The 22,007-nt window shown below is 36.9% G+C and overlaps 3 protein-coding genes across 6 annotated transcripts; 2 read left to right on the top strand and 1 right to left on the bottom strand.

Moving 5' to 3' along the window:
• Positions 1 to 747: 747 nt before the first annotated feature.
• LOC109851869 lies at positions 748 to 21,733 on the top strand. Of its 3 annotated transcripts, none has more exons than XM_020422395.1 (23): positions 748 to 1,042; positions 1,116 to 1,206; positions 1,717 to 2,275; positions 3,897 to 4,007; positions 4,473 to 4,564; positions 4,763 to 4,852; positions 4,990 to 5,093; positions 15,776 to 15,840; positions 16,063 to 16,222; positions 16,405 to 16,553; positions 16,677 to 16,878; positions 16,951 to 17,112; positions 17,267 to 17,548; positions 17,626 to 17,874; positions 17,954 to 18,144; positions 18,315 to 18,464; positions 18,561 to 18,846; positions 19,068 to 19,277; positions 19,398 to 19,548; positions 19,617 to 19,839; positions 19,924 to 20,053; positions 20,143 to 20,263; positions 20,415 to 21,733. In XM_020422395.1, the coding sequence occupies exons 2-23, from the start codon at positions 1,134 to 1,136 to the stop codon at positions 21,149 to 21,151; spliced, it is 4,497 nt and encodes a 1,498-aa protein (XP_020277984.1). In that variant the 5' UTR covers positions 748 to 1,042; positions 1,116 to 1,133; the 3' UTR covers positions 21,152 to 21,733. The 3 variants fall into 3 exon arrangements, with proteins under 3 accessions (XP_020277984.1, XP_020277986.1, XP_020277985.1); XM_020422396.1 differs by having other exon boundaries at positions 1,006 to 1,042; positions 1,121 to 1,206; XM_020422397.1 differs by lacking the exon at positions 1,116 to 1,206.
• Positions 5,150 to 18,640, bottom strand: LOC109851870 (electron transfer flavoprotein beta subunit lysine methyltransferase-like). Of its 2 annotated transcripts, none has more exons than XM_020422399.1 (5): positions 18,555 to 18,640; positions 12,898 to 13,183; positions 11,761 to 12,725; positions 9,359 to 9,884; positions 5,150 to 6,035 (listed from the first exon to the last, which is right to left on the bottom strand). In XM_020422399.1, exons 3-5 carry the CDS (start codon positions 11,902 to 11,904, stop codon positions 5,695 to 5,697), a joined length of 1,011 nt encoding a protein of 336 aa, XP_020277988.1. In that variant the 5' UTR covers positions 11,905 to 12,725; positions 12,898 to 13,183; positions 18,555 to 18,640; the 3' UTR covers positions 5,150 to 5,694. The 2 variants fall into 2 exon arrangements, with proteins under 2 accessions (XP_020277988.1, XP_020277987.1); XM_020422398.1 differs by lacking the exon at positions 18,555 to 18,640 and adding an exon at positions 17,284 to 17,371.
• On the top strand, positions 13,737 to 15,596 carry LOC109851871. The gene is made up of 2 exons (XM_020422400.1): positions 13,737 to 14,094; positions 14,629 to 15,596. The coding sequence occupies exons 1-2, from the start codon at positions 14,039 to 14,041 to the stop codon at positions 14,942 to 14,944; spliced, it is 372 nt and encodes a 123-aa protein (XP_020277989.1). The 5' UTR covers positions 13,737 to 14,038; the 3' UTR covers positions 14,945 to 15,596.
• Positions 21,734 to 22,007: the final 274 nt, after the last annotated feature.

Raw genomic sequence — 22,007 nt, 5'->3', positions numbered from 1 at the left:
TGCAAGTTTATATAATTCAAATACGAATTCCAATGAGTTTTCAAAACAAAATTCCTATCCCGACTTTATATCTCCGGTACTGTGTACTTATGGAGTCATTTAATTGCTGCTTACATCTCTTAGCAACAACATCGCTTGCAGAAAGTGATAAACTTTATTAACGTGTGTGACCTTTCATCGAGTTATCGCGCTATCAACTTTGTTCTCAATGAACTTTCCTTTTTATAATTGTTTATTTTTTTTTTTAATCATAAATAAATGAAATGTAATGTCTCTAGATTCAATACTGAAGTTTTTTTCGAACTGGTTTTTGTTCAAAGTAGCTATTTGTGTAATTTTCTCGGAGTTGAGATTTCGAGATCCTAAATAACTTCGCTTTTCGATTTTTGCTTCAATGTCAACGCGATAAGGGAAAATTCGAGAAATACTTTCAAGGTTCAAAACTTACAAAAAAAGAAAGAATATCAGAATGGATGATTGTGGAAATAAAATTATTTAAGTTCTTGAAGAGCATATTCAATTATATCTGAATTGATTTTTTCCTCATTCTTTTCGCATCTCGACGATAGAACATCCACACGTCCGCATTTTGTAACGCGTGTATTATATCACGTTAAGTATTCAAATGTAGATTGCGTGTGAGGGTGAACCAAGAGCAGGGGTTTGCGCAGTCTGATGGTGGAAGGTGGAAAGTCGCGGAGAGGATAAGAGGGAGGCCGGTGCACACAAGGCGGCGCCCAGCATCCCGGCAGGGCGCTTGTGTATCCGCGGTGTAACTATCGCGAGAATACAGTTATCAGTGCACACAACCCCGCTCGCAAGGTTGTATCGATACATCGCGGGCTTTCGATCGCTCATTTAGCTGATTGTCGCTTGTTTGCGGCTATGTTCGTGTAAGTCTGTCGTCGTTTTCGCGAATCCTGCGAAAGCTGTGTATGATCATCTTCCCGCTTTATTCACGTCTTATGTGAATAAATCTCTCAAAAATGTGCGATGGAGACGATCCAAGTAGTCGAGAAAAGGTGTAAGGAAGTGTTTACAAGTAAGTGGAACCAATAATTGGAGATTCGCAGTTGTCTACGTAAAACATCTGAATGTCGTCCTTTTGCTTGAAGAATAGTCGATGATAGTCGATGGGAAACAAATTGAAACGACTGGGTTGTTCAGTTTTTGGGAATACCGCGCCAAAAAAAGTGAAAAGAGCAGGTATTTCTGTTTGCATTTTTCAATTTAAGTTCAAATAATCGAAATATTTGGTGGCTCAGTTATAAAACCGTGTATGTTATATATCAATTATTATTCTCAATGTATTGTATATCAGAATGTTATATATAAAGCTTTTAAATAAAACTGCAAAGTTACACACTAATAAAAAACACGAATAAAAAATGAATTTATTTGTAAAATATAAAAAAATATAAAATATATGCAAAATGGTGCAGTTTTACTTAAAAAAAAAATCACATTGCACAAATTGCACATCTTTCAAGCTGCACAATATTTCAACATCGTGAAATAATTGAAATTTATACATATGTTTTAAAAAACAACAAAGATTTGTTTATATTTTTGATTTTGTTACTGTTTCTCCATTAGTAACTTTAATTATAAAAACCTAATGCACAGATTACAGTTAAATGTTGAATTTGTCAGAGTATAACATAAAAACTATCTCTTATCATCATGCATTATTTTTTTCTTATTATTTTCTGATAGATTCGCCAAAGATGAACATACCTGTGGTCTTAGTTCTTCTTTTTCCGTTCTTCTGTGGAAAAGTAGAAAGTGTTACGGCAGACTTCTCCTGCGGAGGTCACTTGACTAGCTCAAGAGGGCTTATCTACACAACAAATTTCCCTGGATTATTTCCTGTTCCTATCAAGTGTTGCTGGGTGATCGATGCATCAGATATTCCTTCTACCAATAGTTCTATCGTCGTTTATTTGACACAACTCTATGTGTACAAAGGATTGCGTTTTACGGAATATGCTTATTACGAATCAGACACTATGAATTTTGGAGCTGCCTTGATTAAAGAAGTAACTGAAGGCAACGTCTTTGAACACCAATTAATCCGAACTTTTCGACCGTTTTTGGTAATTGAATTCGAACTGGATCGACTAGAAGGGAGTCATGTGAGAGTACTGAATGATTTACTGGATGTGTACGGATTTAACATAACTTATGAAATAACAGAAGAACGGCCAAATCCTGAATCCTGCACAGTACGTGATTGTTCGTTTGCTGGAAATTGCGTTGTTACAGCAGATTACACGTGAGTTTTTAATCAAGAAACATTATAACAGATAGCGTAAATAAAAGTATATGTTGAATGAGAATCACTGTCTAAGAGCGAAAAATTTTCGAGTTTCTTTTTGTTCTGCAAATGCTCTGCAAAATTTGTATTTTTTTGGTGTAAAAACTAACTTTCAGATTTGACAATATTCAATATAAGACAATTTCTTCGTATGTACTAAAATTAACATTTTTGGAATTGCACAATATATTTTTAAGTTAAAGCAGTTAACACGGTAATTTTCCTAACCTCAGGAATTTCCCGAATGGATGATCATCAATTTTTAATATGTTTTAATGTTTATTTGAAATATTTATACAAATAACACATGATTATGAACATAAAATACATGACTTCTATTTATTTATACCTATAATAATATTGCATGCGTGTGCATAATATTGATCGAATTTGTAAAATATATGATCCATTGCAAAAATATAATTTCTGTGTTATTTGTATAGAATTTTGTTTATTTGAGAGAGCATTTAAAAGTTCTAAAATTATATATTTTTGTGTGAACAGAATAATATTTTAATATTAAAACCTTACGTAAAATAAAACTTGAGCTAAGCTTTTAATAATTGTTTTATATAAATATATTTTATTAAATATTCAAAACACTAAATCATATTAATTTAATTTGAAAAGAAAGTAATGATGTGTAATATTAAAAACCTACTTACTTAAGATAAAATGTATTCTCTTGCCACGTGCTTCAATTCCGAGCTGAATTAGCGCGCAAACGAACGTTAGCGCGCGTGTGAACGAAGAAGTTAGAGTGTGTTTTTTTTTCTCTTTTTTGTAGAGGCGACACTTGTAAACCAGTTTTCTTAAGGTCTTTACACACTAATCATTGTAGTCTTAATGTAAGATACCATATAAATTGACTAATTATTTTATAGTTGAAAGTGGTAGCCTTATGATTCGAAAAGTTTTTATTTAAAAGTTTTACCTTATGATTGGCTAATTTTTATGTTTATATATTTTTATGTTTATATTACTATGGATGGTCCTTAGGAAAATACAGTGTAACACAGTGTCCATTAGTGTGAGAAAGAGCATATCAGTGTGTCTTACTCACACTTACACAGTATCTTGCTTGAAGCACCCTATGGTAATCTGTGCCCTTCAAGTTCACTCATGCGCAAACAAGTTTCTTTATCAAATTTGCAAAAGACGCTTTTTTAGAATTTCTTTTGTTTCGGAAACTATAACTGCCTAAGTAAGAAAATTTTACAAACAGCCCAATATTGGCGAACATTATTGGAATACAATAGTAACTGAGGAGTTCGATTGTACATAGTTCTTAATGGACGTTTAATAAAGTTTCTGTAGAGAAACTTGGTTTATTCTTTTTTGCTGAACTGGTCACATTAGTTCAGAGTTTATCTTTTTTCCTTCCATTTAGAGTGAAAAAAATAAACTCTGAACTAGTTGCACTAGTTCAGTGAAAAAAAACCAACTGTGTGTTCTGTTTTATTGATAGTGTAAGTTCTTAAAAAAGCGGTACTTGTAATGTAGTTATACACAAAATATGTTTAAAGTAAAGAATATGCTAAAAGTGCAAATAATTGTTGTTACATCTTATTGTTCGCAGATCTTTCTCGTGTGATTGTTTTAACGGCTTTAATGGTGCTAGTTGCAACGAAGGCCCATTATGCTTTAACGAGGAACACGATCTAGTTTGTCAAAATGGAGCTACTTGCAGGTGCATAAATGGTGTTTAAATGTATTAACAATATTAATATATAATATATTTTTTGAACCATTTATAAAACGCATAGTAGGATAAATATATTTTAGTTTACATACTTGAGTTCTAAATGAAAAACCGAGTTTTATTTTTTTATTATAAAGTCATCATAAAAAGTTTTTTAATATACCTACGTTTGCTCTTATTGATCAGATTTTTCTTTTTATATAAAAAAATTGAAATTTTCAAAAATCGAGTCGAGTGACTAGTATTAAAGAATATTTAAGATTATGTCTAAAATTTTGTCGTGTGAAGGTCTTTTTGATTCTTGTTTATAAATTCCGTGAAATCGTTAGATTGTTTTTTTCTGTATTGAGATTGTGCAAGAGCCAATAAGAAGAAAAAAACTAACACTATCAATTGTTTATTTATTTTATTATTTTGTGATTAAACTCATGCAAACTACCTCATTTATCTTAGACAAATAGGAGCAGAAGCGATGCATTGCGATTGTCTGAACGGATATGTTGGGCCCAAGTGCGAAACTCGTCTTTTGGATATGCTGGACACAGGTAATGCTTTATCTTGATAAGATATTTTTATATATTCTATTTTGGTAGAAAGATTACTGAGTTGCTACATATTTCTCTTAATTACGCCATGTGAATTGCGAACTAAGATATTATGTGTCTCAAAAACTTTCGCTGAATAATTGCGAAAGTTTATTCCACATGAATTTTAAAATTAAAATATGCTCTTTTTTGTTGTAGAATGCGCTTCAGAACATTGCATATTGCAATGTCCTTTTGATGAGCAACAACAACCGTGCATTTGTAAAGACGGTACAAAGATATACAACAGTAAGTTTTACAATTTTGTTACATATAGTTTTTTTTATTAGTTTACACGTAGATTTTCTCAAACATTTTTGTTTGAAACATTTGGTAAAGAGAGTAGCGAACGTTCTGTATGCGACACATGGACATTGTATTTACAGATCGTTCGAGATACGAATGTAGAATCAAGTTGTCCAACGTTACGTCTCTTCGTAATGGTTTAGTATCTCAACACGGAAGTTTGGAATCGTTCGTCAGTAAACAGGTGAGTGGAAAAGCCAAAAATTGCGTGGCTTGCGCAATTGTTTGATAAGAAAATAAAACATCGTTTATATTCAACAATCGTCGCATCGTACTTGACCGATGCAACGATCATCTTGTGTGATAAATATTTGCGATAAGATTATTTATCGCGAATACATTGAACGAGTGTTTATGCGAAAATTACTACTTAACTTTATATTATATAATGAATCGCTTGTATACCATACAATATGAATTCTCTGCTGCTGCTTTTGAGGCAGTTTTTACACATAAAAATACGCGCTTGCACGTGACTATTTGTATATACACTAACACGTGATGTACAACCGTTGTACGAGTGCAAAATTGTGAAACTATGTGTCGCAAGCAGGTTTGTGCGTCAATATGTTAAAGAACGCACATTTGAACACACAAACACAATTGCTTAACAATCTAAGCACATAAATCTTTAAAGAGCAATCAGTTGATCAACTATCGCAATCTGTATGCGAACATATATTAATTCCATAACAAAAAATAATCTAGTAGAGTATAAAATCTATGACTTGGTAAAAAATTATATTTAGTTCATAATTGAACGTTATAAATGTCGTCAGTTTCATTCAAATTTGTTGAAATTCCCACACGGTAGCTGTGTCATAACCGTAATTCTCTTTCCTGACGTTCTCGGGCAAAAAATATCGTTTGAGCAATCTCATTCTCTTCTTGAAATTTTCAGTCAACCCATGCCTTCCCGGATCTCCCAAATAAATTCGTGCACCTCGCGTGTGTGCCTTTTCCAGCCATGTAATTAGATTATTTGCCATTTCCTCGTCATACAGCAAATCACCGACGAAAATTAGATCGTACGGTTGTTCAGGTGAGCCTGTCAGCAGATTTGCCCAAGATACTTCGATGTCCACATTATTTAACATTGCGTTCATCGCAATGGCCACACAAGCAACTGAAACAAAAAATCATATCAATAAGTTATCGGGTATTAAAATATACATGTAAACCATAAAATGCTATTTGTAGTTATATAATGTCCACTTAGCGATAGAATTGCGAAATAGATTTTGAGAGGTACTTGACCGCGTTGTGTACAGACATTAGATATAGTCCTCTCTAAATCACGTGTTCTCATACGTGTTCTAATAATAGATAAGCTCGTGAATATTCGCTCGCGAATATTTCCATATTTTATTGGCATCAGTTTTTTGTTTTATTGTTTGATCAAGTTGAGATACAGATCGGTTTTTAAAAAATCATTGCAGTCGATTTGTCTCGTTACATTTTATATATTCTTGTTAAACATACTTAAAAATTATTACTAATTTTTTCATTTTTTGTAGAAAAAACTTCTAAAGCACAATTAGCGTTCTTTACGTTGCAAATATGTAGAGATAAATGAAAGAGATATTGAGATTTTTGCACATTGATCTCAATATTCGATATATTGTATTATGTCATTGAGTTTGTGTTGCTAGCGATAATTGACTTTCGTCGTTCGCGAACATTGGAACGGGAATCGCGCGCGATCTCGTGTTTAAATATATGTTCCTAAAACGTCCTTGACTCATATCGATTCAAGTGCCAAAAGCGTGCCAGCTTATAAAACGTTGTATACAAAAATCGCATTCTGTGAATTATGAAGTTCGTTGAATAAATAATGATATTGGAAAGCCCCATTTTCTTCTCACACACGACATTTTCACTCTGGAATTATTGTCCTTCATATGAAAATACATACATGAAATTTCTTCGTACAAAAAGACGTGAAAAAACTTTCTTAGAAATTTTATTCGCGTTTTTAGCAAAAACTTTTAGTCGCAACGATACGTATCGTATTTCTCCTTCTTCAAACTGTGTTTCCAAACATTTGTAGTTCATGATATCATAATAAGATCACATAGTGATTTATCAAACTCTGAAATTGTGTTGTTTTCAATAACGTATTGCAATAACGTTTTGCAACAATTTTACTGAAGAAAGAACAACTTCTTCATAAGGAAATAATATTATTCAATGCTTTTTTATTTTGTTGAGAAAGTACAGTTTATCGATCGGCATGTTACGTGGATGCAGTACTAAGAATCGACAGCCTTTCACTGACGCACGAGCGACCCTTTCATCTGATGTCTGCGTAAGATGCGGGAATCCCCGCGTCTTACGCAGTGTCCTACATTCCAATGTTGGGTCCTGTTTGGCCCTTGGAACGAAACATGATACGTTTCTTAATGATGACAAGAATCTAATGGATTGTCACGTTAACTTTTCAATTTGTTGATTCGCAGAAAAAAATGTTCTAAACTTTTAACTTAAATTCTTCGGAAAAAGATTTTAACAAGCATTTGATTATTGACGGAATAACAATCGGAAAATTCCTGAATATGATTCGCGGATATTAACGCGAGTCGCATTATGTTGTTGAAAAATATTCGCTCTGTGACGCAGAATAGTTGCACAGTCGGGAATATTGACGTGTCAACGATCTCCTTGCTATAACTGACAAAGGCGACCCAATCGGAAGACCGAGAACGTCAGCAGGAAAGTTATTCGATCTGTCTGAGGTCTAATTGAGTAGATACAGTTTCATGAAACACTCTCCCAATTCCGCGTATAGTGCGCAGAACGACAAGATGCGACAATCGGTATCAGTGTTGTTTTGATTCCTGACAATCGCAGGCACGCCGTGCACGCGAAGCGTGAACATGTTGGCGCATCCGAGACGCGTTCTTGTCTGAATCATATCCTATGGAATCCGGTCTTGACCGCGTGGATTCGCATCTATTATCGCGGTGTTGCTGCTGTATATGCACATCTGTTCATCGACATAAGCGTACACATACGCACACTCGGAGTGACGTCAATACTTATGGTGTCTTCGCCTTTCGAGTATCTTCTATTTTTTCTTTCTACATCTCTTCTTTAGCTAGTAATGTAAACAAGTATACGAACTCTGGACTCAGGTTGTCTATTGTGATGAAATTTCCGATCTTTGTGCTCTTACAAGAAGAGTCTATAGCAGATTTTCGTGATAAAGATGACAAGATATTGATATTGCGACAAAAAAAGATATCGTCATCTTTTATTGTTTATCTTTTTTGCGAGAATATTTTCGAATCTTTGCTATCCAGAAAATCCCATTAATTACGTCAGCAAAAATCGCTAAGTTTCAAGTCCGAGTAAATCCTAAAAAGCATAACATATAGCAAAAAATAACAAACGAGATACACCAAAAATCTGTAACTTATATATAAATTTGCTACTACTCTCACAATTAATTTCATGTCAATTTTCTCTAGTTTCATGTTAATTTCCACCGAATATATTAAAACATTGTTGCAATTTTGCTCTTTCGCCGAAATCGCAAAATCGGGACGGTCCAAGTCCACTTCCCCGAATGCACACACGCATATCTTTCTTCTCGACGGCTCGACGAATTTTGTGCGCTTTCTCTTTCGACACAGTAGGCTTCATCATTTCGCAGAAGCGGTTAATAAACGCAATACACTCTGCACACGCGCGTTATCGGCGATACCGATATGTTTGTTCTGATAGATGTACGATCTGTTGCAATCGTCCTCTCTTAGTGTATTTCATATGACAAATTGCTCATATGGTATTATTTTTTAAAGCGAGAATGCACTTATATCTTTAACATTTATTGAAAAATTGTTAAGAGCAATAACTGTTTGCTCTATGATTTGTTAGTGACATTGCAAAAAATATTGCGATATCATACTTATCGTAATGACGGTTAAAGACTTATCATTATTGCGACATTATTGATTATCTTTCGATCATCACTTTTTCCCATTATTAGATTTATCTTATTAGTCCTCTTACAGGCTTCCCCCTTCTTATATCCGGGCAACCGTATCGGTCGTGTTATCCACAAGGACAGTTGCTATTACGGTCGAGCAATACCACATGTGGAATACTTATATAAAAACTCCGGTTTCCTGATATATATATATACACTTAGTTTTTGTCGAGATATCTCGTGAAATTAATGTAAATTTGTATATCTGAAATATACACAGGCGTCTATTTTGATACATTAGTAATATTGTTTCTTCAGGGCTTTTGACTTCGCTCTTTAAAGTCTCATTATAACTGTATGTAATTCCGGATAGATCTTATTTTAATATTACCTTTTTTTTTTTTTAATTTTTGTACATAATGCGATCTTCATTTGTAAGAATTTTTTAATGGTTGTTTGTCACACACATTGCCGCGAGCGTTCTTGCTAACATTAATGATCGTGCTTGACATACTGACCTTTGTTGATATCGTTCGCGACAATCTTGCAGGATCCGATCGTTAATTTCGCAGCTATCGCCGTAGCACCGCATCCCGCGCCTAAATCCAAGATCCTTAACTCGTCTCGCTTCGCTTCGAGTCTTGTATTTTTGTTCTTTAAAATTTCGTTCTTTTCGTCAAAAATAAATCTCGTCAGTGCTTGTCCTCCTGGCCAATATACAGACCAGAACGAGTCTTGGAACATGTTTCTGGTGAAAGAATCGAATTTTCCATTCTCATGGAAAGACTCGTAGTACAAAGGACAGTTCTCTGTCAGTAAAAACAGCTTCACTTCCGGAGTCAAATGATTCCGAGTGATCTCGGTATTTTCTAGAATTGCCTTAGCTATGTCATAATGTTCTACGACGAATTTCTTGAGCGACGTTCCGCCGTTGTTGTTGCGTAAGAAAGCGTCCCATGTGATCTTCGCGCTTCTTGAAAATTTTCGTTCGATAAAACATTTCTTCAAACACACAACTCTTCTGATGATCATCGTCCTTGATATCTGAAAAAAGGTGCTAATTTTAGCTTGTATAATAATATATACGTGGAAAAATCTAAAAATACAATTTATCCAGGAATCAGATGTTGTTTTATAAACATTAATTAAAGAAGCAGATATAATAACGCGTTGATGATTTCTGTTCTCTTTCTCTCTCTGAGACACCGCGATAAGCGATTTTCTTAGTAACGCGATTATACGGTCATATGTATGATGAATGATAACTTTTTGTCTCGTAACGATAAGATTATTCATTGATTAAATCGAGAGTCACAAGAGTACGAACTAATATTTTGTTTTAATGTCAATTTTTGTCGAGTTTGATAATTTGATCAAGGTTAACATGTACATATGTACGTACATTTTTTATTATATTGCTACTATACATATATTTCTTTTATGCATGTATAAGCAATAAAATAAAAAATTAATAAATAATAAGTGAAATAATAAATTAATTTTTAAACATATCATGCACATGTTACACAACGTGTTTTTAATCGGAAATTAATTTTTCTTATTTTGTTTTGTTTTTATTCTAATACGTTATATCTATGTGCAGGTTGCATTTACGTAGCAGTTATTCCCCCAAGGAAATTTACATTTACGTGTACACAATGTTTCGCAAGTCACGAGAAAATTACGAGGAAAACCTGTGTCTATAAATACAAAAATAGTTCTAGTTGCATATTTCGTCTTGAAATAATCATGAGATACGTGTTGCGTGAAAAATATTTTTCCGAACGCTTTTGAATGAGATACATTTATTTTTGTTTTTATTTTTTTTTATTAAACGCGTATTTTTAGCACGTATTTCCCCGGTCGTTTATCTTTGCAACATTTTATCATTCATTTTTTCACTGACAACAATCGATACAAATTTTGGTACTTTTTAATTAATGCCGTTCGGTAATTACTGCTTCGGAGAATAAAGTGTTCGAGTAATCGATCGTTTATACGTATATATATTGTGATTGTACGACTCTTATGAACGATCGATTTTAATGTGAAAAAACCTGGAGAGTCACCGTCTACGTTCCCCAGACACCTTGGGATTTTCCCGTTAACCTTGGATACGTGGTAAATTTTTTTATGCTGTTGACAGATACGAAGGGAAAGAACCTGGATAAAAGGTTCTTGACCGGTTAAAGTTTCGTTCCATCTTTTTCCCAACAAGCGGCGCGTAAAAGTTATAAATAAATGAATTTTCAAGAATTTGTTTTGACTTACAAGATACGTTTTATAATACATAAATTTGTTTAGAATATTTCTTCTTGGAACACTTGTTATCTGAATTTTTATACATTTTTTTTTTTTTTTAATTCTTTTTTTAAAAACTTAATCATCTCCTTGATGCTTATTATTTTTGATTTAATTGCGAAAATGCTTGTTTTGCTAATGTAATTCTCGATGTAATCCTTATGTCATGTTGAAACAAACGTGTCTGTTACGCGGACGTATTCTCTTTCGAGACAATATTAAAAGATTTTGTCCAGTTATATTAATTATCTTAAAGCGGATGATTCACGTAACGAACGTTACGAAAGCTTTCCGTTTCTGTGGTTTTTTATACGCGATCGAAATAGAAGTTGTATATATGAAACTTATGTAATTGTCCTTTTGAAATTTGTCATTGTTATTAAAGCTACGCGTAATGTGTGTTTGATTCGGCGTGTGTTTTCCACCGTCTATTTGCATCAATCACATCTCACCGTGTAACATATTCAAACCTTGTGTAAACGATGCGATTACAATACAGGAATATATATATATATATATCTGTTTTTAATCAGATTTTACATATGCTATATATAAACGTTTTTAACGCAAAAACGAGATTGTGTATCATAAAATTAACAATGCCATGTGGCACGCTTACATTTATCAGGAGGTGTCCTGTGTTCGGCGCGTGATGTCTCTTCCCAACAGGTGGGACTGTTAAGTCCGTTATCGCGGAAATTGCACGTCTGATGAAACACGTCAGAACAAAGTATCCATGACTTGCATCATCTTCGTAGGGCATATATATATAATATATGAAATTTTACTACATATACGTGTGCGTGCGATCGATCGAGAAAGTGTGACACACGTAAGATGGCCGTTTGTCCAAAATAAAACAGTTCACTGACCGAAATAATAGTATTGCCGATCGATCGACGTGGCTATTCCTGATTGGGGGAAAATGGCGAGACGATGGATCGTTGACATCAGATACGTGCGCGCGATGATGCAACGGGCCGTAAAGAATTTTTGCAAGCCCGGTTCAAATTTTTTCTTTCAAATGTAAATAAAACAATTTGCAATGTGAGATCGAGATTTTCTTTACTCGGTCTTTGAACTTTGATCTTTCGACTTGTTTTCCATCAGCTCTCGCCGAACGAACTAGCTTAAAAGGCTAGTGTGCGTAACTATACATCATGAATGGCGATTTTACATTTAAGAATGACGTGCGTGTGTTACGAATCGAAATGAGTTGAATGTAACAAATGAAATTGTGTTAGATAATCCGCGTGACATTGATATATAACGTATTGATATATAACGCGCCCCTGTACATCAACCCTGACCTGACCGTCACTTCTCGGTCGTCGCCGATGAAAATTTTGTTTGCGCTGCCGCTAAGTAATTATGTTTCCTGACGCGTCTCTTGATTCTCGGTAGATTCCGTTGAAATTTTCCTCCCACTGTAAACTTCAATAATGCGGGATGATGATCGCTTTTTTATTCATGTTCTCTTTAGAACAAATCGCGGTATTAATAAAATATTTATCACGCTCGCTGGATTAGCGGAATTCACGCGCCTGTGTTTTCCACTGCAGATGTAGTCGCAGAATTTTAAGTCTGTAAAAAAACAAAGTTGTTTGTCAGCTTTTTTTTTTGTATTTTCCAGCAACACAGCTTCTTATATTACTTTTGGTTTTATATAAAGCCTCACATGCAGACAACGTAATTTCTTTTCGCATAAAAATAGAAATAGAGACAATTGCGCAACAATTGTTCTTCATAAGCTTACCTTGAACTTACAACGTTTCAACGAATCGGTCGAAAGTTACACGTGCGAACGTACGTGTGCAAAGAACAAAGTCGCATGAACTTGTGTATTCGTTTATCGATCAGTGTGCAAGTGGGACGACGTTATTGCGTTCGAGCGGATAACAATATGAGAAATTCCCTTGGGTTTGTTTTAAATGTTCTTCCCTTCTCTCACGACATCTGTTCCTTATCTTCTGGAATTTCTCATTGAATGAAATAACTCGCATCTGACTGTGTTGTTAAGTGTGCTCGCACGTGTTTGTCTCCTGAAAAAAAAAAAAAATGATTCGCAATTAAACACTAAAAAATTCAGTTTGAAGAGTACGTTTCATTATCATGTCTCTGCGTGTGTATCATGTGTCATGTGTTGGACAACAACATCAATGGACTTTACTCCGTTTTATTATTCATTATTCATCTCTTTTTCTCCCGGTTGCAACGTTCGCGTTCTCGGAACCGGTATTCCAGCATCCGAAATTTCTTCTCCTATTCTCTCCCTCCCCCCCTCTCTCTCTCTAGGAAATTTAATACGGAAGGATCGAATTGGGTTAACGATCGCGCGAACGTTTTTCCTCGGATTTCCCAGTAAAAAAAAATTTCCATTGAACGTGTATGTACTGATAAAAAGTACGTCGTTACGTACGTACGTACATAAGTATACATACATACCGCGACAGCTACGCTGTGACGCGGTTTATCCCGAAGTGTGTGTATTCCCGATGTGATGAAACCGGTGGGGACGAACGAACGTCGCGACGCAACTGGCGGGGGAACCGTCGCCTATAAAAGCCGCGGACGGAGCGCCCGGAGGTCATCACACAGTAATCGGTGGCTCGCGGTGAGGTGGGACATCAATCGAGAGAGAACTTTCCTCAAGAAAACGCGTTGCACGAGTTTGCGTCAGAAAGCTGAGTCGCGAGTGAAAGAACGAAGAGAAAGCGGATTGTGACTCTAGTGTGGAGGAGAGAGCTTCGGAGCTTTTTTAAAGTCCCAGGACAACGCTGAAAATTCGTCCGACAAGCAAGTCGAACGAAACCGTGAAAATTCCCACATTCAGTGAAGTGTGCAAGAGAGGTTTGACGAGTGAAGAAACGCCCGATCAAGCGGATCTACTGACCGATATGACCTGCTGCCAGGAAACACGAGTCTATCACACGCAAATCACGATGGCTGACAGGTAGCTAGCTTCCCGAAATAAATCACATGTTGGCGGTCGCGCAACAACTCGTGAAAAAGTTTCGCGCCTGATTTTTTTTTTTTTTTTTATTTTAGTGATGATAAAGAAATGCTTGGTCACGACACGAGAGAGAATTGTACGGATTGATTCGATTTATCTTGTCTTTGCGAACGACAGAGGGATTGTTACATCTTGTGCAATCTAGAATTTTATCTCGCGACATATTACTCGGCACTTTTTTTTTTTTTTTTCGTATCTTCGATATCGCAAAAATTGATTATCAGATCACAATCTAAACCTCTTGCGCGAAAGTTTCCTTGACACTGTGGTAACTTGTTATCTGGCGCGCGAATCCAAGTTGCGGGGGAACATAGCCGCCGAGAACGTTGGGTCCGAGTAATTGCCTTATCATCGCGCTTCGTGAAAAACTTCAGCGGCGGGTAATCCCAAGCATTGCTTTATTGTCGCGTCATGTCTCATGCTTATATAACGATGCAACGATGCGCAAATGATTAATCCGAGAATGTCTTCCAGCGCAAAAACATCGTGGTGCGAGGACAAGCGCCGGGGTGGTACAATCAGCTGCGGCATGCTGCCGACTCTGCGCGCGTTGGCCTCGCGAGGATGCGACTGTCAGGGCAGCATCTGTCTCGTGCCCTTCGACATGCCGATGGACGCGGCCAGTCACCTACAGATGACGCTGTTGAAAGCGTATTGCCGGGAGATCGGCATCAAAGTGCTGAGCGTGTCCGAGAAGAAGATACGGGACTGCCTGTGCCCCGGAAGTACGGACATGTCGTGCGTTCTGATAGCCAAGGACGATCCACTTTTACTCGAGTTGCCGGATTGAAGCTCGGAGCGCCGTTTATGAGAAATAAAACTAAAGAATGGGTCTAGCGCGCCTGTTTTCTTCATCGAAGACTCGAAGAAGATTGCTTATGAATGATCTCAGGAAAGTCTTCGCAATGAACGAGAGGCCGAAGAGACTTCGTCCCGGCACACTACGTGCCTGAAGTGTCTCAGTAAACGTGCTGAGAAGAGACATTTGTGCAAACTGCGAGTTGTCTTGCCGCAAGATCTATCTGTATTAGCTGTCGATGGCACTTTTTGTACTTTTCTCCAAATTTGTTGTTTTCTACTTTTCTTTGTCAGCGCTGTAAATGTTTGGAGAGCTACCGAGTGCAGAAAGTGAACGCAGCTGATGAGATTTGTAAAAAAATTTTTTAAAATGAAAAGATTTATTATGATTAAGGCGAGGAGATTTGTAACCCGAAGGAGTGATCTTAAAATCACTCGATCAAGTAATATTAAGTACTGTACGCATTGGGTCATTTAATATGAAAATTTGACAAATATATATGATTCAGTGATATGTATACTCTTTAATTGTAAGCACGAGTTTTGTTATGTAATAATTAATCAATATTTGTACAACACATTGTGTGAAAAAAAAACAACAGTGAATATCAAAGAACAAGAATATAAAACTGTACAATACTCGATAAGATTACATTTATATGCAAACAAACAAAAGAGAGTTCGATTTCATTTTCCTTGTTTCTAATTTTATCTATTTATATTCTCTCTCTCTCTCTCTCTCTCTCTCTCTCTCTCTCTCTCTCTCTCTGTCTTGTAGCCGATAATTTTATTCGAGCTTAATTCATTAGAATTTTTCTCGTAGCTTGCGAAATACCTAAGGAATTCTAATATCACTTCCATGGAGGAATTAAAAATCCTGAGCGTGACGTGAGTAGGTACACATTCGAGGGATAAGAGTTATGCAGATTTTTAACGAAGATTGCACAAACACTTTTGATGCGGAATAATTATTTCCCAGTCATATTTCACAATCAATTATAAAAATACATAATTTTGAGATTTTGAATATCTGTTTGTTTTACGCAAAAAAAAAAAAAAAAAAACCGTTAGACGGCCGCGTTTCATCGCGGGCTGTATTTCTTTCAACAGACCCACAGCTGAGGTAACATTCCATTTTTTCGGAAATTCCGACGATGGAGATAAAATACGTGAATCACTCAATCGACTCGTGCAGCGTCGGCGCCTCAGCGAAATCGCGTTGGAATCTACGCATTTTACGTTTCAGCAAAAACCAGCGCTCAGACTACAGGTACTGGTAATAAAAGTGCGATAAAAAAAATAAAATTTTTAACACCTCTGTTTATAAATTAAAAAAAAAAAAAAAATTCAATGTAAATTTTGTTTATCTAACGTTACTTAATGTTTTTGAGAGAGCGTTTCATTGCGAGCTAATTATTGGGAGATATTGTAAAACAAAATGTTACGTTTTAGAGTCTATTTCTGAACGAGCCTAATGTGAACGACTACGAAGTTCACTTGGAAGAATATGTCGCCTTGTCGTGCATAGCACAAGGAAGCTACAGCACAAACTTTACCTGGTACAAAGACGGCATGCTGGTGAACACGAGTAAAGCTATCAGGTAATCTCGCGAACGATCGACAGCTCAAAAATTTGCGAAGTTTCGTTTTCTTCAGAAGTTCGAAAATCAGAAAGATCTAATAGAACTAATGTTAAAATGATTACTTGTTTGTCTCTTTCTCAGAGAAATATGGATTGCCCAGTTGCCAAACGACGGGGACGTATATACGTCGATGTTGATAATTACGAAGGCGACTCTGCTCGATGCCGGTCAGTATACTTGTCAAGTAACGGACTGGGGTGTGCAACAGTGTAAAAGTATTTACATTGAAGTTCGAGACGATCCGGACGTGAAGGTGATACCGATGAGCGCCACTATAGAAAAAGTAAGTCTCTCTCGTGAGAACATTACATTTCCGAGAAAAAAAAAACACGTTTGAACAAACGATTGTGCGCAGGGTAGCAACATACAACTGACATGTATGACCCCTAACATGCACAACATCGATATCGGATTCGGTTGGACGAAGAATCGCGCTTTGCTGAAACTGGAGCCCGGCCAAGCAGTTTGGGAAGACTTGTATCCGGCGGGTAGCATTTTAAAGATCACCAATGCCCAGGTATCGAGGAAAACGCTGTACAAATTTATTTCGACTCGTGGTTATAAAAATCACAGCAAGATAAACATTAAGAATCAATGGATGTAGTGTCAAAGAAAATTATAATTGATAAATTAAATTGATCTATCAAAGAGAATAATTTTTTATGTTCAAGAAATCGGTGATCTATACCTGCAAAGTGGCGCACAAATCGATGTCCGTTCGAGTTGAGGTCATGAATCGAACGTTAGTACCGATATGCGTCAACGGAAAATCCTGGGGCTTGCAATGGCCAGATACTGTTCCAGGATCAGAGGCATTACTGGAGTGTCCGCGATATTTTGTGGGCCAACGAGTGTCCAGGCTCTGTTCGATGAAAGACGCCACTACACCCGAATGGCAGATACCGGATTTCTCGTCTTGTTTGTACAAGGCGTTGATTGGACCCTACAATAACGTAAGAAGAATATTTTCTCAATAATTACTGCGACTGATTAAAATAATATTTTAATTCTGTAATAAATTAATTTGTAGTTTCGAAGCCTAACACTAGGTTATCAAAATACCACAAGTTCCGACACGATCTTCGCCTTTTTGAAAATCTTGCACAAACGTACGTTGCCGCTTTATCCTGGCGAGGGTGATCGCATACTAAGCATGTTGGCCGAAATCGATCGGTACCAACATAAAATCGATCCGCCAGACGCATTTGTCTCCGCAGAGGCTTTGATTCAAATAACAAATCGCATTCTAAGCGACAAATACTCTATCTTGAGTCAGGAGGTAATAATAATTTAGATTCGATGTAGAACCGCTGAGCAAAAAGAGCGGATTTTGTGAGCTTAAATATGTTTATTTTCAGAAATTATCGGTGCTGCTTCAGCTTACGAAACGCAATTTAATTCACTGGTCTACAGAACTGAAACAAAAATCTAAACATCTGTCCATGTCATCCATGGTTGTGGATATTCAACAACTGCAATCTCTCGGTGTGCAATCTCACAGTGGAGACGGTTTTACGCATTCTCTTCAAATACCTTCGGCTGATTATGTGTAATTATATTCCTATATTCTTTTTCAACGTAATATTTATCTTTTTTTTTTTTTTACGTTTTTTTTCTAATCGTTCAAAATTTATTCTCAAAACAATATAATTTGTCTATTTATCTATTTGTAACATTAAAAAACAACTTTCTTATGAATAATCATCTCGTCAATGGCAGATATCCTGATTGGTATGAGGACAAAATAGTTGTAAGATTATGGAAAAAGAAGCAACGCAATGTAAAATCCAATGTTACATTTCCCGGAATCGTCATCGTGTACAAAAATTTGTCACATTTTATACCGACTGCATATGTCAAAGAGCTCGAGTAAGTTAATCGACTTAGAAAATCGATGTAAAAAGATGTGAAAAGATGAAAATTATTATATAAAAAAAAAAAAACATTAAATTTACTCACATTTAGCGATGGTACGGATCTGGAGTTTCGCATCAATTCTCGAGTAATCGTTGTCGCTGTGCCCTCCTTGATTGTCGATAATAAGCACATTAAGATATGGGTCGATTTGCAAATTCGTCATTTGCAAAATCAAACGAGTTCCTGGAACACATCGTGCGGTCTGATGGGCAACACCGGATCTTGGGATCTCGATAGTTGCTTAGCAAACACGGTGTACGGTGACGGGATGACGCATTGTTTGTGCCCTACCGCGGGTACCATAGCTGTGTTTTTAACAACTCGCGCTGCAAAAGTAAGAACAAAATGAAAAAGTCTGTTATGTCATTTGATGAAACACACATGTCCCGTTGAATTTATGTTAAGCAAAGAAAAATTTTATATATATTTTTTTTAAATATATATGTCAATGGTCATGAGAGCCTACACCAGGATGTTGTGTGGAAATAAGCGTGTATATATATATATGTAACTTTCGGAGCCTTTAAATTCTTCACTTTTTTTAAAATGTCGCAGGTAGTACTGGCAAAAACAGAACAAACTACGTTTATTATACTGTTCGGATGCGGCAGTTGCCTGGCTCAATGCCTGCTGTCTGCTCTGATACTAAGCACCTTCTGGTGGAAGTACAGAACTTGGCTGAATTTTTTGAAGCTTCAGTGCTGCGGTGCGTTAATCGGAGCGATGGCTATTTTCATCTACGCTGTCTACAATAATCTTCCAGAGGTGATTATCATTTATTAAGACATCCAAAGATCTATTCTGAACTTGTAATTTCCAATCTTTTTGAAGCAGATCATATAAACTTTATTCTATTTTTCACCAAGTTCTTGCTGCTTATTTCAGTCATCTTACTCGCTCGTAGCGATTGGGTTAGAAGCATTTCTCCTGGTCGGTATGTCCGCACCTATTTCTGAAGCTTTGATAGTATATGCCGAACTTACGCAAATCCGACCGAGTCAACACCTCCAGTCGACAGTTATCGCCGTGATAACCGGTAATAATCAGTGAATTATTTGGATTGTTTTTTTTTTTGTACAACTTACAATCGCGCGTTTTTGTCAGGTGTTCCGATTCTGGCTGTATTCGCGACCGAGTTAACGCACAAGAGTATCGGATGGCGACACGAGTCCTGGTGGCTGATACACGGCAGCGGCGTTTATTACATATTTGTCAGTTGCGCAACGATGATGTTTTTGGTGTTCATACTCCTTTACATGGGAGTGCTCCAGAAGGTTCACACATTGGTAGAGACAAACGTGATGAAGAGAGAAGCTATAGAAGCGAGGTATACAAATTCGTATAGAATCTTCTGTGATATTCGCGTAGCTTTTTTTTTTATCCAAATCACATCTAATTCTATTTATCCCAGAGTACGAATATTACATCGTGCGGTTTTTGTCATATGTGGTATCGTCGCCGTGGAAATGTCCTCTATTTTCTACATAAATTCGTCGTCCATAATTTTCCACTACTTGTTCGCGTCCTTATCTTGCGCTCTGGTAAGTTCTGCAGAGAATATGATACACACGTATATATAAAATGAGAAATAATTCGTGCATTAGAATTATTTGCTTCCGTTGGCGCGCAGGGCTTTGATATAATAATCGCATACATCGTCAACGGTGAAGTTGCGGTTGTCGGGCCACTTTTGCGAAGAATCATGGTGAAACGCAGAGCAAACGAGGAAAATACTTCGGAGCCTATCAAAGGTATTGTAGGTTCGATTCGCGTTAATATCTATTATTGAAAAGTTAGGTGTATCTTAAATATCAAAAGCACAGAGAAATTGTTCAATCGAATATTGACGATAGAATGTTTTTTTTTTTTTTTTACGAGTAACACTCACGTTATATCCGTTAGTATGTTCGAAAGCTGACGCGGAAGCTGAAAACGATTCGGCAACTCCACCGGCGCCTTTGTCAATCTCCGGCGAGCCGTATCGGGAAGTGCGTGGTGTCGCAGCGGGAAGCATAGATATGCGCGAGTTTGTATCCGAGTCGTCGTCTGTCTACTCCAAATCGTCCGTGCCACCGACCGGCAGATTCTTGCCGGAAATCCGGGTCGATCATTCGGACGACATCGATCTCGAGAACTACAGCACGAGCCCGCGTAAGTATCAGGAACCGCCGGTGTTCGTCGATCCGACATTCGCAAGTCGCGGTGCTCGTTGTGTCAACGAGACGTCGACCTACGGCGGTGACTGCTGCAGTTTTCGCGGTGACGTCACCAAGTATCGCAGTGGCGACGGCAAAATCTTTTTGCCGTCGGCAGGAACCGTATCCGCCGAATCTTCGGCCAAGGTACTCTGCAGCGCCGATGTGGAGTCACGTCTGGGTGCTATGCCGGATGTCACGTTGGCCGTGAAGAGCGACGTCGAATTGTCATCGCGAACGAGCGTGGAACTGAAGAGTCGGGAGCACGTGGTGAGCGCAATACCGGATATCGCCAACACGAGCGAACGCAAGCAGCCCGATGGCGAGGAGAAGACACCGGAGATCGTGGTGTCCGGCGCTTGCGACAGCACCACCAGCGGTATGCTGGACCGCATCTCTCACGATCTTGATTATCTGCTTAATCGCACTCAAGAGGGTGCTTGAAATATATCCGGGGATAGTGAGAAAATATCGCTGCGCAACGTCGATTATCATTAACTTTACTTTCGAATTCGGCGTCGCGCAAACGAGTGAGTCGGTGTAGATTGTTGAATTTGTACAAAACACATATTTCATCATCAAAATATTTCCACATAGATGAGTGAGTCGCAGTTTGTCTTATGTGAAAAATGTGTGTAGCGGTTTCTTTTTTATTTAGAACATCGCGTTTATCATTGTATAATGTGAAAGATATGATCGTGAGAGGTGCTTTTTTCAAATCAATTTTAAAACTAAAAAAACATATATATATATATACACTTTAATCTTTTCATATTTCTCACCTTCTCGCACGTGCATACTCGCGTGATTGTGGATCGCATAATATGGGATCGACTCAATTATTGCTCACACGTGAAGAACAATTATTAACGCATCGCACTCCATCCATCAGAATTTATTTTAACTATAATCGGAATTTTCCGTGCTCCGTTATGTGGACATTTGTACTTACGTCCATTGTGTGTGTATCGAGAAAAAAAAAACCTGTCATTTCTCTAATAAACTGAATATATGATGATAAAAATATATACACTGCGTAAAAAGGTTTCGATTCGTGTCTCGCAGCAAATTGTTTTTTTTTTTTCTTCGAAAGGTAAGGTGATCCAAGTAACGGTACTTCCGAGTTAAAGTATTTTATTTATCACTGTCACATTGTACAGCTCTTTTCATAATATCCACGAATCAGTCGTCTCGCCGGTTTTTTTTTTTTTTTTTTTTTTTTTTTTTTTTTCTTCGTTTATAATTTGTTTTAGAAAACTATACTTTTTCAATTTAGTTTGATAATTCTACTTACATACTT

The sequence above is a fragment of the Pseudomyrmex gracilis genome, unplaced genomic scaffold (assembly GCF_002006095.1).
Source record: "Pseudomyrmex gracilis isolate BER0280 unplaced genomic scaffold, ASM200609v1 scaffold_22, whole genome shotgun sequence".
Lineage (NCBI taxonomy): Eukaryota > Metazoa > Arthropoda > Insecta > Hymenoptera > Formicidae > Pseudomyrmex > Pseudomyrmex gracilis.
This window is presented reverse-complemented; position numbering and strand designations above follow the sequence as displayed.

What these genes read in the sequence shown, in the direction of transcription:
- LOC109851869 (XM_020422395.1), top strand. Translation starts at nt 1,134, where the DNA reads ATGGGAAACAAATTGAAACGACTGGGTTGTTCAGTTTTTGGGAATACC. An exon ending in AATCGTTCGTCAGTAAACAG is followed by an intron (nt 5,094 to 15,775) that starts GTGAGTGGAAAA and finishes TTTTTCTCGTAG; the next exon opens with CTTGCGAAATACCTAAGGAA. An exon ending in AACACGAGTAAAGCTATCAG is followed by an intron (nt 16,554 to 16,676) that starts GTAATCTCGCGA and finishes TCTCTTTCTCAG; the next exon opens with AGAAATATGGATTGCCCAGT.
- LOC109851871 (XM_020422400.1), top strand. Translation starts at nt 14,039, where the DNA reads ATGACCTGCTGCCAGGAAACACGAGTCTATCACACGCAAATCACGATG. An exon ending in CAAATCACGATGGCTGACAG is followed by an intron (nt 14,095 to 14,628) that starts GTAGCTAGCTTC and finishes AATGTCTTCCAG; the next exon opens with CGCAAAAACATCGTGGTGCG.
- LOC109851870 (XM_020422399.1), bottom strand. Translation starts at nt 11,904, where the DNA reads ATGCCCTACGAAGATGATGCAAGTCATGGATACTTTGTTCTGACGTGT. An exon ending in CAGGACACCTCCTGATAAAT is followed by an intron (nt 9,885 to 11,760) that starts GTAAGCGTGCCA and finishes ACCTTTTTTCAG; the next exon opens with ATATCAAGGACGATGATCAT. An exon ending in CGCGAACGATATCAACAAAG is followed by an intron (nt 6,036 to 9,358) that starts GTCAGTATGTCA and finishes TTTTTGTTTCAG; the next exon opens with TTGCTTGTGTGGCCATTGCG.